This window comes from Pleurodeles waltl, chromosome 7 (assembly GCF_031143425.1).
Source record: "Pleurodeles waltl isolate 20211129_DDA chromosome 7, aPleWal1.hap1.20221129, whole genome shotgun sequence".
Lineage (NCBI taxonomy): Eukaryota > Metazoa > Chordata > Amphibia > Caudata > Salamandridae > Pleurodeles > Pleurodeles waltl.
Window position 1 is genome coordinate 504,087,480 of NC_090446.1, and position 19,104 is coordinate 504,106,583.

Consider the following 19,104-nt stretch of genomic DNA (forward strand, 5'->3'; position numbering starts at 1 on the left):
TGAGAAAAAGCATCAACAAGAAAGCAACTAAAGAGCACCTGTAATCCTTCCATCAAATACGGAATATTTCGACGTTTGGTTATTTCGAACCAATCGGTCATAAACCATGAGTTATAGAATGATGCCTATACGTACATTTCAGCATACAAAACCGTGCAATTCAAGAAAGAAAAAAAAAGTTAAAACTGATGAGTTGTGTTACTAGCTATTTGAAAATGTTTAGAAATATGCAGAATAGAAACACAAAGTTTTGTATTCAAAACACATTTTAGCAAAGCATGATGTAAAACAACCTCAATAAAATACACAACCAAGGTTAACCTATTGCTCAAGCTTCTAGACAGCCACTAGGCATACCATCTTATTCTGCACTATGTTAGATATTCAGATTCACTTTACTTTATTTGTAATTAAAATAAGGATCAGTCTAACGAATATCCCAGTGGTACGGGCACGACACAAAGAATATCCAAGGAAAATAATCAGTCAGAGACCACACCCAGGGCATTAACAATGAAACGTAAATTTACAGTTCCGTTATGATAGCATTTCAACAACTCTGTGTCTACCTGAGAATTTGTGAACCTTTTGTTTAGATGTTCCCATTCTGCTGTACGCAGTATTCTAGTTGCATCGTTTCAAGTCTGCATATCACTTGTAGAATCTCAAGAGCCTGTCAGCAGGGTTTGCTCTTCATATATATCATCAGCTGCCTACAGAATGAAGTTCAGAGTTATGTACGCAGAATTTGTGTAGTGGGAATCTAGCCAAGGCACTGGAGCCCAAGGGGTGATTTAGAGTTGGACTTAGAGGGTACTCCATTGCAACAGAGAAAAGTCCGCCACACGATTTAGTGCTCAGCAGACCTTAAATATGAAGATGACAGAGGCTACTCTGGCTGTCTCCTCCTCCGATGGCCTGATGGAGTACGGGCTGTCAGAGGTTACCCATCCGACGCCCGCCCAATTTAGAGTGGTTGATGGGGTGGCTTTTTTTGTTGTCTCAAAGTGCTAGGAGGGAGAGTAAAAATCTAAAATGACCCTCAGCCATTGGAAAACACTCCCTTGTGGGAGGGGAGGTCATTAGTTTTACTTTCTCCCAAAAAAAACTTCTGCTTTGGGAGTTTGTTTTTTAAGTAAAAGTAAACTATGTAAAAGTCTGACGGACGGCCACCCTCTTTTACAAAGTCGTTCTTCAAACTTTTACAACATCAACAGAAACCACCATGATGGTGGTTCCTGACAATGTCAAGAGCGCTGTCCCTGGGTGGCGGACGTCTTTAGGTTTGAGGGACGGGATGTCCTTCAGGGCGACGGAGTGATATAGCCGTCATCCTCGCAGGCATAAAATCATTCTCCAAAATCAAAACCAAGCTGCAAGTGTCAATTGTTTTGCAATCTGCCACCCAAACAACCCCTTACCGGGCCCACCAGTCTCACACTCAGTAATCTCAAGAACACCAAGCTCCCCTAGGCATACAGTTTGAGGCCACTCATAATGGTGGTCTTAAAGTACAGACCATATCGGCCTAAAACAGAGAAGACTCTAGCAATCACTTAAGTATGAGGTCGTAGGGAACAGCAGGAAACAGATGGTATTTTTATTCTAATAATTACTTTCGAGGCAATACTGCAGCTACATCTTTATTAAAGAGTGCTTCTTTTTAGCAAGTATATTTTTCCCTCTTTACATTTTCTGAGAAGTTGTCAATGGAATGTCAAATATAGCATCTTCTGTGTATACATTGAAATATGAAATATGTATGATCCCCTATGGTAGGCATGAAAAGTGTGGCACCCACTCACCAGCTGATTAATGAAAGGTGTCCAGAACTAGAATGTGGCAGTGGCCCAGTGCCGCTGCACCTGCTACACTAATGATAGCTAGGCCCTCCGATCTCACAAACCTTGAAACGGACACTAACATTTTCTATGGTATCTTAAGCAGTGGATATAAAAAAAAAGTAAGCTGTAAGTCAAACAATTATTAGAAAAGCCAATAGGTCTAGCCTGCTGGCTTTGTCAATGTTTTGTAGCCATGATGTACACCAGTGTGGCTGCTTTGTAGCTTAGATGAAAGCACTAGCAGCGTCATAGCATTTTTGTATTGCTCCCCGAGGCAACATGGAGGGAGCGTGTTAGTGCGAAAGACAGGGACAGGCTCTGGGGGAGAGGGCAGGCAAGACAGGAGACGCAGTGTAGGAGCACACATACAATGGAGGGGTTGGGACTAGCAAATAGGCAAAATAGGGTGGTCAGGATGGGCTGGGAGCAAACAGATGGACAATAGAGCAAAAGAGGGAGGGGCTGGGGCATGCAGACAGACAACAGAGGGTCAGTGGGCGGGACAGACTGGAGACGGAACACAGAGGAGGAGAAATACCTGAGGGAGACAGCTGAAAAACACAAGCTGTCATGGAATGAGTAAACAAAAAAACTGAAAAAACAACAACAAAAAGTAGTGCCTAAAAAAATGAGTAGTAGAAGGACACAAGTAATGTGTCCATGCTCCATGGAATGGCAAACACGAGAAGAGTAAGGAAGCCTATGGAAGATGGCCAGTAAGCAAGCAAATAAGAGTGACAATGAAGCCATGCAATGATAAGCATTGGGTGGCCTCCAGCAAGAGACTACACCAGCGGTTCCCAACCTGTGGTCCGCGGACCCATAGGGGTCCGTGACACATTCTCCAGCTGGGATCTGACAGAAACCCGTGTGTGTTTTTATTTGTGCAGCGGTGTTAAAGCCTTCAAAGTTCCTTATACAACCAGCAGCTTTCAGGTGAAAATAAAAACGTCAAGTTACTCTGGTGATTAATGTACCTGCTGGAGAGAGAGATGAGTTTTGTCTAGTGGTAGTTTTGACTCATCTAAGATAGCGCAGACAGTTAATATGCCTGATGCAGAGCACGTGTATCATGCAAAGAAAATTATTTTATGTGCATTGTGCAATGAGTTTCTGCTTTTGTCACAGAGATTCTTTTGTTACTGTGCAGTTCATAAGTTAAAATTGTAATCTAGTCAGTGAACTGCCATCAAAGAGTTGCATGCAAACTGCATGTCACAAATTAGAAAGCTTTTTCTCCCAGCATCCTTATGCTGCTAAAAAATGTTTGCTTGTGTAGAAATACATTCTTATTATTAAAATCAGTGCTAAACACTGTGTTATGTTCTGACTACTGAGTTTGTGCTTTCCAGACCAAGCACTCTGAGAAAAAGCCTACCATTGTGGAGAACCTGTGAATCCTACGCCTTGTAGTCGCCTGTAAAGTGCTCCGACACCCTACACTGGTATGCGAGGTGCTATAAAACAAATGAATTACATGTGACAGCAGGGCTATAGAAAAACAAGAGGTCTTTATAGCTTTACTTCCTGTCCCCACCACATATTTATGGGAAATGCTTACTCAGATCTTATGTACCTAAAAAATAAAAACTGAAATCGCTTGGGAAATGTCGAATCTGACCTGAGGATTCAGTTTTCCTAAAATAAAACCAAATATTGAAAGGTTAGTCACCAAGATGCAGCACAAACTCCTCATTACATTGTTTTGACTTTTTGCATAAGTTTTCAATATAAAATATTTATATCATTAGTAATTTGTTTGGTATATACTTGTTTGTGTATTGTTTGTGAATTACTGGTTTAATGTTTGAAATTTAAGTTGTACAAATTGCTTGGGGGTCTCCGACTTCCAGTATTGATTCAGTTGGGGTCCTCAGGATTCAAAAGGTTGGGAACCACTGGACTACACTATCTTTCTCTTAGAAATGAATTTGTATAATTTACAACTATTACTCAACTTGAGTATCAACAAGATAAAAGTAAGGGTTCAAAGATTGTAATTTTTAAATCTGGTTGGAAACGGCCTCATGCACAGATCAAAGCATCTATATGTTAGAGTAAAGTTCTTCTCCAGAGAGGGCCACATGTTTCCAGAAGTAAATTACTTGGTCATTGCTTTCATTGGTGAGAAAGAAATTAGCTAGGGCCAGCAGCACTTGTGGACTTTAGTGGTAGCTGGCTTTGTGCTCAGAGCAGGATGGCCCTGTCAGGTAGGGGCCACACTCCACATTGATATCGTACAAGATTTTGCCATGTTTCAGATAGCAGATTTTCTTCTCAGAGCCATTAGTTTTCCCCAGTGCCTCGGTGCATGATCCCAGTTTTTCTGACCAAAGATAGTCCTGATCGAAGACGTTCACTGTTATCTTGGAATTACGGCTCAAGATAACGGATCCAAAGCTCATTGTGTAGCTCCAGATGGGGTTATCATTGTTATCAATAGTGTCTGTTCTGTAGCACTTCTTCTCCAGGCACACCGTTACAAAACCATCTGTTTGTCCAATCACGTCCCCATACAATGTTTCCCCTTTATTCACCTTTACTGTCAGCATGGCCAGTCCTCGTTGCTTAGGGCAGCAGTCTTGGGTGATCTGCGCATTTTGTTTGCAGAGACATCTGCAAGGCTTAAGGGGGCTTGGCATTGTGTCCTTGGGGCAGGTTGGGCACTTCCTCCTAAAGGCTCTGCTACGAATGTAGTTGGTAATTGCCATCTTCAAGTTCTTCTTGATCGTGGGGCTGAAATTGACCAGCTCATGGATGGGTGTTAATGAGTATGAGATGATGTCTGGCTCCTTATTCAAGTTTTTCATCCAGGTCAACATCTCACTGCGGCTCTCACTCCCCATGAAGAGGAGAGAAATGTCATTTAATGAGCGGCTTGTGGCCTTCACAAAGCGCTCGTCATACTTCTTTGAAAATAACTGATTTGAGAGCTGGCGTTTTTGAGCCTTCTGGCACACCTCATGGCGGGTAGTTTTCTTGCCCATCCTGAACACTTGGGTGGAGGCTTCTGACCACAGGCAGTCACCTACCTCATCAACGGTCAAGCCATCCAGGGACAATTCACATGTCTTGAGTGCAGTCACCTCTTCAGTATGGCCTCCCAGCTCTCCTCGGTGGATGTAGTGTGTGCCATATAGCTGAATCAGCTCCTCATACTCAGCATTGTTTTTGGAGTTGTATGGGTTCTTCAGTCTTTTCAGCCATGACACGAACATGGAATTGAGAGGGATATTGCGCTTCAAACCGAACCTGTGAAAAACAAAGGAAAGGGAAAATATATGAAGAAAAAATATATTAGCATCTATACTTTATTGATTTTTATTTTGAGGCACTGGTGATGTGTTTCAACTTATGTACTTTTTACATTTGTCTAGTGCTTTCCATATTCTTTTTGAAGGGGCGGGAGCCACGTCATTCAAGTACAGTGGCGGGTCCAATGCAGAGACCAGGAAAGAAAAGCCTCCTTAGGAAACATGCATAGGATGTACAGAAATAATGTGTGGAAAGGTTCAGAAAGGAAGAGAAGTTGGTTGCCCACTTCTCTTAAGAGAAACCACAAGATGAGAGGAAAATAGGTATGTCCACAGTGGAACCTTTGGAAAATTTCAGGTATGAAGATTGCGTCCACAACACAGAGACGTGTAGGGAAGGTCTTCAATCTAATAATCTACGACTTTGGAATCCATATTAGAAACTTAAATTTAGAATGTAACATTTGCTAGCAGTTCTTACTATACGTCCTTGGGGCATGAATACCTGTTTCCTTTACTGTTGTATACTCCTCATTATGAAATGTTGCAAAAGAAGTGGTGACTCAGGACAATAACTTCCAAAGCATTCAGTATTGGGCTTAGCCTCAGTTTGCAAAACAGACTGGGGAACTAAAGTGGAGATTGTTTTAAAATATATCATAAGAGTGCTCTGCCACTTTTGTGTTGTGGTCTGTCATTTAGGGGCATATTTAAGAGCCCCTAGCGCCATTCTAACGCCACTTTAGTGTCATTTTTGTTACGCTAATGTGGCGTTAGAAGGCCAAAAATGCAGCTGCACTATATTGCAAAGTGGTGCAATACATGCATTGCACCACTTTGTAACCCTTTGCACTACATTATGCATGTGGAAGGCATAATGTATGGAAAGGAACGTTCCCCTGCTGGGGGGGGGGGGCAACAAAATGGCGCAAGGAAATCTAACAGGTTTCCTTGCATCCTTTTTTTCAGCACTCTTAACGCCTGCTCAGACTATTGAATGCAATGGGCCCCAATGTACTCTGCAAAATGTTGACGCTACTCCTGCAGTGTACATCAATAGCGTTAAAAAAATGATGCTATTGCCTCCTACCCTGCGCCATGGTGCGCCATAGTTTACATACGGCGCACACATGGTGGCAGTAGGGGGGCACTAAAGGGCACAAGAAAAGTGGCACTGCACAGTTTGTCTACAGTCAGGTAAGCATGGATATGAAGTGTTCATGAATCTAGGCCAAAGGGCAGAGACAACATAGCCAGCTGGGGAGATGGCAAGTCTTTCCTAGAAATGTAGATTGAATTAAAGCCGAACCCTCCTGGCCACAATAAACTGGCTAGACAGTGGCAGGTACATGTCCAACTTTCATCAGGGGCTCTGAAGATCCACTGAGGTCTTCATAGACAGGGCAATCTGTCCTCAAAGAGTGATGCCATGAATGACCCCATGAACGAGATCATTGGTGTTACAAAATCGACTAGAATGCTTGTTTGTGTTGAAATGTACCAGCCAGTAGATTTGAGAAAAGTGAAGCAGAGTCAAGCAAGTTATAGCGCAGGATCACTGACAGCGTTCAAGCATCAGCCACACACTCTTGCCCTCGGTGGCAGTCCTCGGGTCTGGGAATTAACAGTTTATTTGCTGAACTCAGAAATTGAAAATACCTATTTTTTTTTATTACTGTTTGAACTACAGGTGTGGAAAGTTGTGAAGGTATTTCTCTACAAACTGTGAAGATTTCACAATGTTTTACAACGGTTATGAAGTTAACAAAATTTGTAGAAAATAAATTAAACCAAATTGCAGGAAAATTGGGAATAATAAGGAGAATTAATTTGCAACCAAATCTTTTACAGGAAAATTATCCTGTAAGAAGATTTGTGGCACAAAATTTCACCAACACATAACTTTTTCCAAAAACCCTTTTACAAAATTAGCAAACTCTGCAGTCTTTATGAACTGCAAAGTTTTTAAACTTGTTTATATGCGAAGTTTAGATTTCACATGTAAGTCCGAGGACCACCAGTGGATGTAATTAATACAAGCATTCCTTGTTGAATATTTGTAAGGAAATGCCTCCTTGGCATGATTACCCCTTGACTTTTTGCCTTTGCTGATGCCAAGTTATGATTTGAAAGTGTGCTGAGGCCTGCTAACCAGGCCCCAGCACCAGTGTTCTTTCCCTAAACCTGTACCTTTGTTTCCACAATTGGCACACCCTGGCATCCAGGTAAGTCCCTTGTAACTGGTACCCCTGATACCAAGGGCCCTGAGGCCAGGGAAGGTCTCTAAGGGCTGCAGCATGTCTCATACCACCCTGCGGACCCCTCACTCAGCACAGACACACTGCTTGCCAGCTTGTGTGTGCTGGTGGGGAAAAAATGACTAAGTCGACATGGCACTCCCCTCAGGGTGCCACGCCAACCTCACACTGCCGATGGCATAGATAAGTCACCCCTCTAGCAGGCCTTACAGCCCTAAGGCAGGGTGCACTATACCATAGGTGAGGGCATAGGTGCATGAGCACTATGCCCCTACAGTGTCTAAGCAAAACCTTAGACATTGTAAGTGCAGGGTAGCCATAAGAGTATATGGTCTGGGAGTCTGTCATACACAAACTCCACAGAACCATAATGGCTACACTGAAAACTGGGAAGTTTGGAATCAAACTTCTCAGCACAATAAATGCACACTGATGCCAGTGTACATTTTATTGTGAAATACACCCCAGAGGGCATCTTAGAGATGCCCCCTGAAAACATACCCGACTTCCAGTGTGGGCTGACAAGTTTTACCAGCCTGCCACACACCAGACATGTTGCTGGCCACATGGGGAGAGTGCCTTTGTCACTCTGTGGCTAGTAACAAAGCCTGTGCTGGGTGGAGGTGCTTCTCACCCCCCACTGCAGGAACTGTAACACCTGGCGGTAAGCCTCAAAGGCTCACCCCCTCTGTTACAGTGCCCCAGGGCACTCCAGCTAGTGGAGATGCCCACCCCCTCCGGCCGCGGTCCCACTTTTGGCGGCATCTTGCAGATGGAGGATTCCCCCAATAGGATTAGGGATGTGCCCCCCTCCCCTTAGGGTGAAGGCACTAAGAGGGTGTAGCCACCCTCAGGGCTAGTAGCCATTGGCTACTAACCCCCAGACCTAAACACACCCCTAAATTGAGTATTTAGGGGCTCCCAGAACCTAGCAAGATAAATTCCTGCAACCTGAAGACAAAGAAGGACTGCTGACCTGAAAGCCCTGCAGAGAAGACGGAGACACCAACTGCTTTGGCCCCAGCCCTACCGGCCTGTCTCCCCACTTGAAGAAAAACTGCACCAGCGACGTGTCCCCCAGGGTCCAGCGACCTCTGAAGCCTCAGAGGACTACCCTGCATCTAAAAGGACCAAGAACTCCAGAGGACAGCGGCTCTGCTCCAAAGAAGAAACAACTTTGCAACAAAGAAACAACTTTTAAAGGACGTCACGTTTCCCGCCAGAAGCGTGAGACTTTCCACTCTGCACCCAACGCCCCCAGCTCGACCTGCGGAGAAACAACACTACAGGGAGGACTCCCCGGCAACTGCGACCCTGTGAGTAGCCAGAGTTGACCCCCCCAGTGACGCCTGCAGAGGGAATCCAGAGGCTCCCCCTGACCGCGACTGCCTGCTTCTAAGAACCTGACACCTGGTAAAGACACTGCACCCGCAGCCCCCAGGACCTGAAGGATCCAACCTCCAGTGCAGGAGTGACCCCCAGGTGGCCCTCTCCCTTGCCTAGGTGGTAGCTACCTCGAGGAGCCCCCCCGTCTGCCTGCTTCGCTGAAGAGATCCCTCGGTCTCCCATTGAACTCCATTACAAACCCGACGCCTGTTTGCACTCTGCACCCGGCCGCCCCCGTGCCGATGAGGGTGTACTTTTTGTGCTGACTTGTGTCCCCCCCGGTGCCCTACAAAACCCCTCTGGTCTGCCCTCCGAAGACGCGGGTACTTACCTGCTGGCAGACTGGAACCGGGGCATCCCCTTCTCCATTGAAGCCTATGCGTTTTGGGCACCGCTTTGAGCTCTGCACCTGACTGGCCCTGAGCTGCTGGTGTGGTAACTTTGGGGTTGCCCTGAACCCCCAACGGTGGGCTACCTTGGACCCAACTTTGAACCCTGTAGGTGGTTTACTTACCTGAAAAACTAACCAATACTTACCTCCCCCAGGAACTGTTGAAAATTGCAGTGTCTAGTTTTAAAATAGCTTATTACCATTTTTTGCCAAAACTGTACATGCTATTTTGGTGATTCAAAGTTCCTATGATACCTAAGTGAAGTACCTTTCATTTGAAGTATTGATTGTAAATCTTGAACCTGTGGTTCTTAAAATAAACTAAGAAAAGATATTTTTCTATACAAAAACCTATTGGCCTGGAATTGTCTTTGAGTGTGTGTTCCTCATTTATTGCCTGTGTGTGTACAACAAATGCTTAACACTACCCTCTGATAAGCCTACTGCTCGACCACACTACCACAAAATAGAGCATTAAAATTATCTCTTTTGCCACTATCTTACCTCTAAGGGGAACCCTTGGACTCTGTGCATGCTATTTCTTACTTTGAAATAGTACATACAGAGCCAACTTCCTACAATATTGCACTAATTTGAGCAACACCACATCATTTTCTGAACAGTACTACCATCCATACGGAGTGCAGTCAATTTCAAGAGTAGGAGAATGGCTCAGGGCTAGAGGAAAATATATGATACATGTGTCATGCACCGAAATTTGTAATGTGGCGGATCTGCAAATTGCAGGTATGTTGACATGTTCTCTGACAGATTGGAAGTTTTGGTGTAATTATGGCCACGCGCTATAGAGCCAAAAAACATTCAAAGAAGGGCACCATGCTGAAGTTTTTTAAATCCTGAAATAGTAGTTAAGTTTGTTTTCAGTACATGTTAAATGGCCTGGGGTTTTCTGGTCTCCCATCTTGCTCCTTCAATGAAATGGCCTGTTTGCCTGTATCACTTCTACAACGCTGGACGCTCGCCTACCAGCGAGATCCTGTTCAGTGTCCTTCCTCTGGCTTTCTACGCACTGCATACCTCATCTCTAAAGCCACCTTCCGGAAGCCTACTGTCCCCAGCCCCATATACTTCAGGAGCGTCTTGTTCATTCCCCACATAATTTTACCTGTGCTACTGAATGGGTGTCGGGGGCGTGGGGAGCCCTAGCAGTGTCTCCCCACGGCTCTTGGGGCGGGTTGGTCCTGGCCACAGGATAGGGGCTGGGGATAGGTTAGGTAAGTCAGAGTTGTGAAGCTCCAAATGGTTAAATTAGCAGGAGAAAGACGGTTCTGGCCCTTTGGGCCATTACCTTCCCTCCGAGTAGGTGGTTGGCAGGAAGAGCTTATTCCCTCCCTCTGACCCCCATTTTTCAAGGTAAGAATAAAGCTATTTTGGGGTAAAATTTGGTTACTTTTTTCGGTCTGCATTTGTTTTTGCCAAAGTAGAGCAGACTGCAACATTAGGGTTTAAAGAGTATGAGAGGCTTCATCGGTTAACCACAGAGTGGGTCTAGCCAGCTCAGAGGGGGGAAAGTAAGTAGGAAATGGAGCAGCTGAAAAGGTGCAGAGGACAAAGGTTAAAGGTTATGAGGAGTTTGACTGAATCAGTACCAAAACATGCATTGATGGGGAGCTAAGAAGGGTGATTGATAGCAAAAGCGATGCAATGGGGAAATGTTGGTAAAATCGTGAATTTCAAGGGTGGTGAGCTGTGGGCTTTACAATATGTATTACTGAGTCAGGGGATGGTTTTTGTATTGCTGAACAATTCTGCATACCTATCTTAATAAAATAACATTTTCTGTTATAGCAAGGACCTTTGGTCATCTAGCCCGATCCCAAGTCATCCATTCCCACATCAATGGCCTCGTTCACCTGAATGGAATATAACTCAGTTCTACATTATAGACAGCTTGCATTTCAATAATGTCTCACTCTTTATTTATAGCGCAGTTATTTCTCATTCTAAAGATGTCTCATTCATTCCTCAAATCACTGCGGTTGTCCTCTTTAATGTTTTCCACAATACTGGACTTATATTCTTCACTGTTTTCCACAACACTTATTTTTCAATAGTGCCAGTCATTTCTAATGTGCTGTAGAGCACCCAAACAATAACGATTCCACAATCGAGCTCCTAGCATCGGCTAAAATCTTTGCTAGAGTACATTTATCAGCTACAAGTCCTCCTCGATACTAGTTATGATATACTCCCCTCGAAGTAACAGGACATTTCAAATTGACTCCCATAACTTGTAAAGATTTCGTTCAAGAATTTTTGGAAGAGCCTATAAATCTAAGCAGAAAAATTCAAATCTCATAAGGCTACCAAGTCATCATTCTCACCATCAACCCACTGTCAAATCAACACACTCCCAGGAGAAACAAAACATCCCGAGGACCTTCTTCCATTCCAGAAAAACATTAAAAACATACCTACTTATATGTTACCTGGTGTAGCTCCAACCCTATTTCATTGACTGTCCCCACACTTTCACCAGCGGCTTTCTCAATATTCTCTGACCTCTGTCACTCCCGCCCTGCACTCCCCTCCTCATCTTTCACCTACTTTTTCATTTTTTTTCTGGTACTTCGTTCTTCCACTTCATTCCCCACTTTTCATTGTACCTCTCCTCTCATCTCCTCGTCTCCCTCTTGTTTACCTCACTCTTTCCACAAGATCCCTTTCCCTCTGACTACTATGTTGATATCAGTCACCTCTTCTCCTCCCTTTAGCTCCCTAGTTGAAGCAACCTCAGTCTGTCTACAGATGTCTTCTTTATTCCCTACTGTTTCCACATTATCCAGGAGGTTTCTAAATGGTTGCTCTTCCCCGAACCATTCTATACCGTCCGCAAGTTATATTCGGTTTTCCGTCATGCTTCTTGGAAGGCTGGTGAAGATCTTTGACTTCGCCAAGGCAATATTTCAGCCATTCGGCCTGATGCAGGCTGCAATTTATTCGACTTGGATGTCATTCAGCTGCTGGGAATAATTCAGCTGCGGCCCGTCATTTAGGGAGGAGGGGCCACACCCCCCCACCTTTTGCCCCTCATGAAGAGTGGCTGTCAGGCTGAGCAAAGATCAGCCTGACAGACACTCTTCATGTTAAGATCAGACAGCCAGGAGCGAGACATGCTCGATTTGCGCAGTCCTGGCTCTCTGAGCTGAACTTTGCTGGGCTGAAGAGGTCACAGTTCCTATGGGCGTGACCTCCTCAGCTCAGCAAAGGTGCCTTGAGGCCCTTACCCTCTGTGACGAGGGGAAGCGTCATCCATTGACTTTGACCTGGGCGCTTCAGGTTTAAGCCCTGAAGCACCCAGGGTGAGTGTCAAACAGTGACACCTTGTCACAGAGTGGGGAGGGGTAAGCAGTCTCACTGACCCCATCCCACTCTGTGGCGTTGGGACTGCTACCTTCCCTCAACCTAAGGTCAGCCAGCGAGGGAAGGCAGCAGTTCCAACCCTCCTGGGACCTCCGAGGCTGAAGGTGAGTGTGTGTGTGTGTGAAGGTGTGTGTTTTTTAAATGAAATGGTGCGTGCATGTATGTTTGAGTGTTGAGTGCTGTGAATGGATGTGCGTGCGTGTGTGAATGCACGAGTGTGAGTGTGCTGCCCGCCCCCCTCCCTCCCAAAATGACCAGCCGCCACTGCAACAATTTTGGCTCGCTAAAAACTAACACAAGCAGGGGTAAATGAGGACGATGTATCTGCTACCTTTTAGTCCGGATGTTAGTAGTGGTTAAACAGTGGTGCTCTGCCAGAGGTGCCACATGTGAAGGGTAAGAGTTCTGGCCGCAAGGAATCGTCTGTGTCATATATTAGCTGTTATCCGTCACAAGCTTCAACTTAGAGCCCAGGGAGGAAGGCTGAACCTTTTACCACTACAGCACCAGGGGGTTCAACCTATAATTCCCCATCTTTTTAATGAAAACAACATGCAAGCTTTAGACTTTATGAAACATGTAAAGGTTAGAGAAAAAGCTCTCCCTAGCTTTTCATCATTTTTAAATGATCAATCAACCTTGGTAAAACTAAGATCCTACTGCTCCAACTCAAGGGAACCTGGGTTTGGAGTATCACAAGGCTCTTCCTTGCACTGTCGGATTTTAAACCTCTGTGCGCCCGGTTGGAAGCAGCTGGAGACATTCGAGGCCTAGGATCCCAATTCCAAGCCTCTGCTGACATTATTCAAATATTATTGGCATTCGAATAGGGTTAAACTAAATGACAAAGTTAAAATGTTGCCTGCTTTATATCTGAAGGTGAATGTGCGGCAACGAAAATAAAACCAAGATAGAGGTATTCTGAACTGGGATCCAGCTAGATAAAAACTCACTTAAAGACTGAACAACAGTGGTGAGCGTTGTGGAAAGTAAACAATCTAGGGATGTTACTAGACAAACATGTGACCATGAGGCCCGAAGTAAAATTGACGTTTTGTTAAGCATTGATAAAGGTTTACTCTAACACCGAAGAACCTAATTAGCCAATGAGAGAGGCAGGAGAGATGAGATATCGGGAGCTAGAAGTGTGCTTCGTGCCTCAAGGTGGAGATTCTTTCTAAGTTTAAGCGCCAGTGTCTGGCACATAGATGTACCACTAACAGGCTTCCATTTATTCGACTGAAAGACCCTAAACCACTATCGCATCAGGGGCCAGATGTAGCAACCGGATTGCATGTCGCAAACTGCGAAAAACGCAGTTTGCGACATGCAAAATGGCCATTGCGATGCTGATTCACATTTTGCGAGTCAGTACCAACTGGCAAAATGTGAATCCGACTCGCAAATAGGAAGGGGTGTTCCCTTCCTATTTGCGACTCGCACCGCGATGCAGAATTGCTTTGTGACCGCGAAAGCGGTCGCAAAGCAATTCGCAGTTAACACCCACTTGAAGTGGATGGTAACTCATTCGCAAACGGGAAGGGGTCCCCATGGGACCCCTTCCCCTTTGTGAATGTCGCTGAAAATATTTTTTCAGAGCAAGCAGTGGTCCAATGGACCCCTGCGTACTCTGAAAAAATGAAACCAAATGGTTTCATTATTTTTTTGAATTGCAACTCGTTTTCCTTTAAGGAAAACGGGCTGCAATAAAAAAAAAAAACTGCTTTATTAAAAAGCAGTCACAGACATGGAGGCCTGCTGACTACAGAAGGCCACCATCCCTGTGAGTGCAGGGACTCGCTATGGGGTCGCAAAATGCGACCCACCTCATGAATATTCATGAGGTGGGTCTTTGCGACCCCATAGCGAGTCGCTGAAGGTGTCTGAGACACCTTTCTGCATACAATTTTGCGAGTTGCAAATTGCGAGTCGGTCTGACTCGCAATTTGCTACTCGCAAAATTATCTGTTGCTACATCTGGCCCCAGATGCCTAAGAACTTCCTATGCAAGGATTACCCACTTAGTTGCCTTTCAGCTATCCAGTTTTGGTGGAAAGAAATCATTAACTTAGCTCTTGGGCTCTGTGGGGTGGAATATCAAGCATAGTTTTCCGTCAGAATAACTATAGGACATTACGATTCACCACCTGCAGATTCGCATGACTCGAACCTCGGATAGAGGCAACAGTGTCCAGCGCCAGAGATATTTGCTTAAAGTGGCCATACATATGTTATCATTATCGTAACCTCCATGATCGTCAATGCGAGCCTACCCATGGACTCCAAAAGGGGGCACTTGGGACTTCAGTGCAGGCATTTTTCTTTGCTGAACAATTAAGTGGTGAAAACTCAAGATGATCTTTCGGCGGGTTCACCTGCTTTATTTCATCAGGCTAATAAAGTGGCGTTTTTATAAATATAATTGCTGAGCTGTTTGGTGTCCAAGCCAGAGGTTCCAAACTTACTGCTGGACTTCTGGAATGCTTTTGATAAACAAGCGTTGACGGTGGCAACGAAATATGTGTTCATTTCCACAGATAACTATGACATGCTGTGGAAGTTTTCCCAGAGAGTGTAGCGTTGAAACGCCAGCCTAGAGGAATCAGGAATTACTCCTTCTCACTTTACAGCCCCACACTCATCTACTGTGACCTACCCTTTGCTCATCACGGGCCCAGGTCCTACAATGGCGTCTGTCATTCTCCCTCCTTCCGCGCTTCATTGAGTCACTCATCACTGACACACTCACTAAATGAGCTGAATCATTTGTGCATTGCTGGGCTCATTCATTTCAATGCAGGCTCGCTGTCAGTGTTGCTGCGCTCCCCCCCATCCCTGCCGTCTTTGAGCATTTTGCAAAGAGGCCCCATCATACAGCAGGTGGTTCGAAGACGGGCCATTCACCAACTTCACAGCCAACGTTACTTACTTGTAGTAACCGCAGTGGACTTCGTGTTTTGTGAAACTGTATTTGTCGCGGAGCATTTTTTTGTTGACAAAATCGGTCTCGCTTGAGTGGGAGCCGAGGTACACCACCTGCTCACTGACGTTCCGCACGAGCAGCGGGCCCAGTCCTATGGTCCAGTTGTTCTTCACCCGCTTTCCAAGAGATGCTATGATTTCCGCGCTGGATGGGAAGCTGGAGGTGTCAATCTTCCAGTGACACTGACTAGTCGCGCTCCAGTCTGCAAACACGTCTGGCAGCTTCTGGAAGTCGTGGTGCTGGAGAGGGTTCGGGCACACAATACATGCTTTGCCAGGAGTTGTTTTCATCTGGATTATTGGGTACTGCTTCTGGCTCATTGTGGTGATGTCGAAGCCTTTTGCAACACTGGAAATCCCCGGAATGTACTTGTATGTCTTGCAGTCTTCAGGGGTGGCAGTCACGCAGTTGCCATCTACATTGGCTATAAGCACCGGCACCACCGCCAACACACACAAGGCAAACAAAAGCCTCACAGGGTGGCCCATCGCCACCGCCTAATGGCTCCCACTCCAGAGACCTCTTCCTCGCCTGAAAACAAAGCATAGAGAATTAGTACAACTAGCAAGGTATCAAAGTTTCATGTAGACACCACCCCTACGATTTTCCATATTTTAGGTCACTGATTCTGTCAAGATAGTTCTATAAGCATAAGGGGTGTAGTCACTAAATACCAAGGTGGGAGTCCAAAATAAAAGACACCATCTTTGTGAGAAATATGCCAAAAATCTAGGAAATTTAAAAAGCATCAACCTGGGTTTGTAGCTCTTTTGCTTGGCAAACCTGGTAATGCCAAGTACAGCTGTATAAAAATTATGCGAATGTGAAAGTAATACACTTTACATTTCAGTTTCCAACATAATATTTGCATACAAAAGGAACTGAAAAACAGGAGACAAAGAGTCATATTTAATAAAGTTTCGAAAGGCATCCATGTGGCACAATACAATAGAATAAGGGGTGTCTATTTACTCAGCATTAAACTGGCCTGCAAACAGTGCGCTCATTTTTGTTGCCTTTGGGAGCAAAAGTGCAGACATTAGTAAACATAACCCAAGTTTCATTAGTAACAAGTCCTCTTTCATAAGTGGTGGCATTCAATTTGATGATTTTAATTTCACCTTCTATACATTCATTAAAATGTATATTGTGCTGTTGTCTTATTAAATTGGATTGTTTGAAAGTGCAGCGTCGGTAGCTTAAAAAACAAAGGGCCAGATGTAGGAAGCACTTTGCGAGTCGCAAACGGCAAAATTTGCCGTTTGCGACTCGCAAATGCGTGTTTCCTATGCAGAAATGCATTTTGCGAGTCGTTACCGACTCGCAAAATGCATTTCCGAATCGCAAATAGGAAGGGGTGTTCCCTTCCTATTTGTGATTCGCAATGGTATGCAATTCCATTTGTGACCGCTTATGCGGTCGCAAATGGAGTCGCAGTTACCATCCACTTGAAGTGGATGGTAACCCATTCGCAAACGGGAAGGGGTCCCCATGGGACCCCTTCCCCTTTGTGAATGGACCCCAAAATATTTTTTCAGGGCAGGGAGTGGTCCAAGGGACCACTCCCTGCCCTGAAAAAACCGAAACAAAAGGTTTCGGATTTTTTGAAATGCAGCTCGTTTTCCCTTAGGGAAAACGGGCTACATTTAAAAAAAAAAAAAACTGCTTTATTGAAAAGCAGGTCGCTAACATGGAGGCCTGCTGACTACAGCAGGCCTCCATGTTAGCGAGTGCCTATACTCGCTATGGGGCCGCAATTTGCGACCCACCTCATGAATATTCATGAGGTGGGTCATTGCAACCCCATTGCGAGTCGGTGTCTGAGACACCGTACTGCATAGCAATTTGCGAGTTGCAAATTGCGAGTCGGAAGGACTCGCAATTTGCAACTCACAAATTGCTTCCTTCCTACATCTGGCCCAAAGTGAATTGACGCAAAGGAAGCACGCCATTTTTGTCATAAATTCTGGGTGCTACCAGGTGTGGCTAGTGAAAGTGATAGTAAGTAAATACCTATCTCGAATTGCAGTGGGTAGCAAACAGGTTTGATTGCCTCAAGGGAGGTCAGATAGGATGGAAGAGGGGGTTTCCATCATTTGGAGAAAACTTAGCTAAATGGTGCATATTACAGCACAGTTTTCACTTACATTCTGTAATAATTAGGCCTGGTAATTTTTAATTATGCCGGAGTAATCTAAGTAATTTCACGTTACTCTATGGATGTGAAATTACCAAACATTAACTGATTATGTGAGTTCATGTAATTGCGAGTAATTTGGCTAAAACATCCTGCTGCATTAGCACGGGGACAATGAACTAAGCAAGCAAGAGTGGCTGCTGGCTGATTTGTATTCTATTCCATTTCGGATGCAAGGGTGCATTTTTTGCTAAGAACATATCGCTAAATGCTGGATTGCGCTCCTCCCTTCATTCTGTGTAATCTTGCATAATTGTGCTGTAATTTTGCATATTTATGCTACAGCAAATTACACGAGTTACTGTCATCCCTACTAAAAAGCCACATGCTACTAATGAGTACTGATTAAACATCCAAAAAAGATTTACAGCATGCTAAGAAAACTAGCCATTCACAAGGCTTTTGGGGATTCACTCTCCACGAAAATCTCTATAATGGTAGCAAACCAGTGTTTTCTTTAACATAATTTACCTAATCATTTGCTAGTTGGTCAGAAAATTGGGTTAGGCCATTTTAAAAAGCCTTTCATTTACACAAAATAAATATACCATCTTGCTTCATTTATTCACTAAACTTTCTACCACCCTGTGGCTTAGAAGCAGATCATAAATCATTCAATTCTGTCACTTGAAAGTACGTATAAAGTGATATGTTAGGGGACATGGGGCCAAATGTGCCAAGCATTTTTGTGTACACAAATGCTCCGATTTGGAGTTTGCAACCTCCAAAACACATTTTTCAATGTACTAATCCTATTTTAGGGGTCAGTAACGTATTTACCAGCTCCTAAAACGGATTTAGAAATAGATAAGGAATCGGTATTTGAAAGAGCATATTGCAGAACTGCCTTCAAGATAGCAATTACTATCCATGTGCATCAAAGGTCTAGGTCCAAAATAGGAGTCATAAACCATTGAAAAGTTACCATTCCTCAAGTTGACGTGGTAACACATTAACAACAAGCATTTTCAATGCAACGGGGCTTGCATTTGCTCAAGTTGGAGCTATTTGCTTTGTAAACTCCTAACCTAACTTTTCTTGCCCCACAAATTAAAAGAAATAAAACACCACGCGATCGCATGTAAAATGCAGCGCAATCGCGCTGAAATTGGAAACGAAAAAACAGAGCACAATCACTCTATGTAAACCCCAGCGCGATCGCGCTGCGGGGAAAATTAACAGATAAAGTAGTCCAGAAACCAGGCTCAAAACATAGAGAGTCGTATGTTTCTAGTAGTTTACCGGTGCTGTATAGGCGGGTTAAACACTGGAAAAGGCATGACGTATGCATGCCTTTCACAAATGAAAGCAAGCAGATTTTAAAGAGCAAGCCCAGGAACCAATGAAAGAGTCTGACGTGACCTGGGCATGGTTTGAAGCCCAAAGAGAGAATACTTTATGGACAGA

At 44.4% G+C, this 19,104-nt stretch overlaps 1 protein-coding gene across 1 annotated transcript; it reads right to left on the minus strand.

The window, feature by feature from the left end:
- Positions 1-926: 926 nt before the first annotated feature.
- LOC138304270 (perforin-1-like) lies at positions 927-16,023 on the minus strand. Its single transcript, XM_069244194.1, has 2 exons — positions 15,447-16,023; positions 927-5,096 (listed from the first exon to the last, which is right to left on the minus strand). Exons 1-2 carry the CDS (start codon positions 15,986-15,988, stop codon positions 4,010-4,012), a joined length of 1,629 nt encoding a protein of 542 aa, XP_069100295.1. The 5' UTR covers positions 15,989-16,023; the 3' UTR covers positions 927-4,009.
- Between the last annotated feature and the right edge of the window lie 3,081 nt (positions 16,024-19,104).

Coding starts and splice junctions, on each gene's coding strand:
- LOC138304270 (XM_069244194.1), bottom strand. CDS start 15,988: ATGGGCCACCCTGTGAGGCTTTTGTTTGCCTTGTGTGTGTTGGCGGTG. Junction 5,097..15,446: donor GTCCACTGCGGTTACTACAA/GTAAGTAACGTT, acceptor TGTTTTTCACAG/GTTCGGTTTGAAGCGCAATA.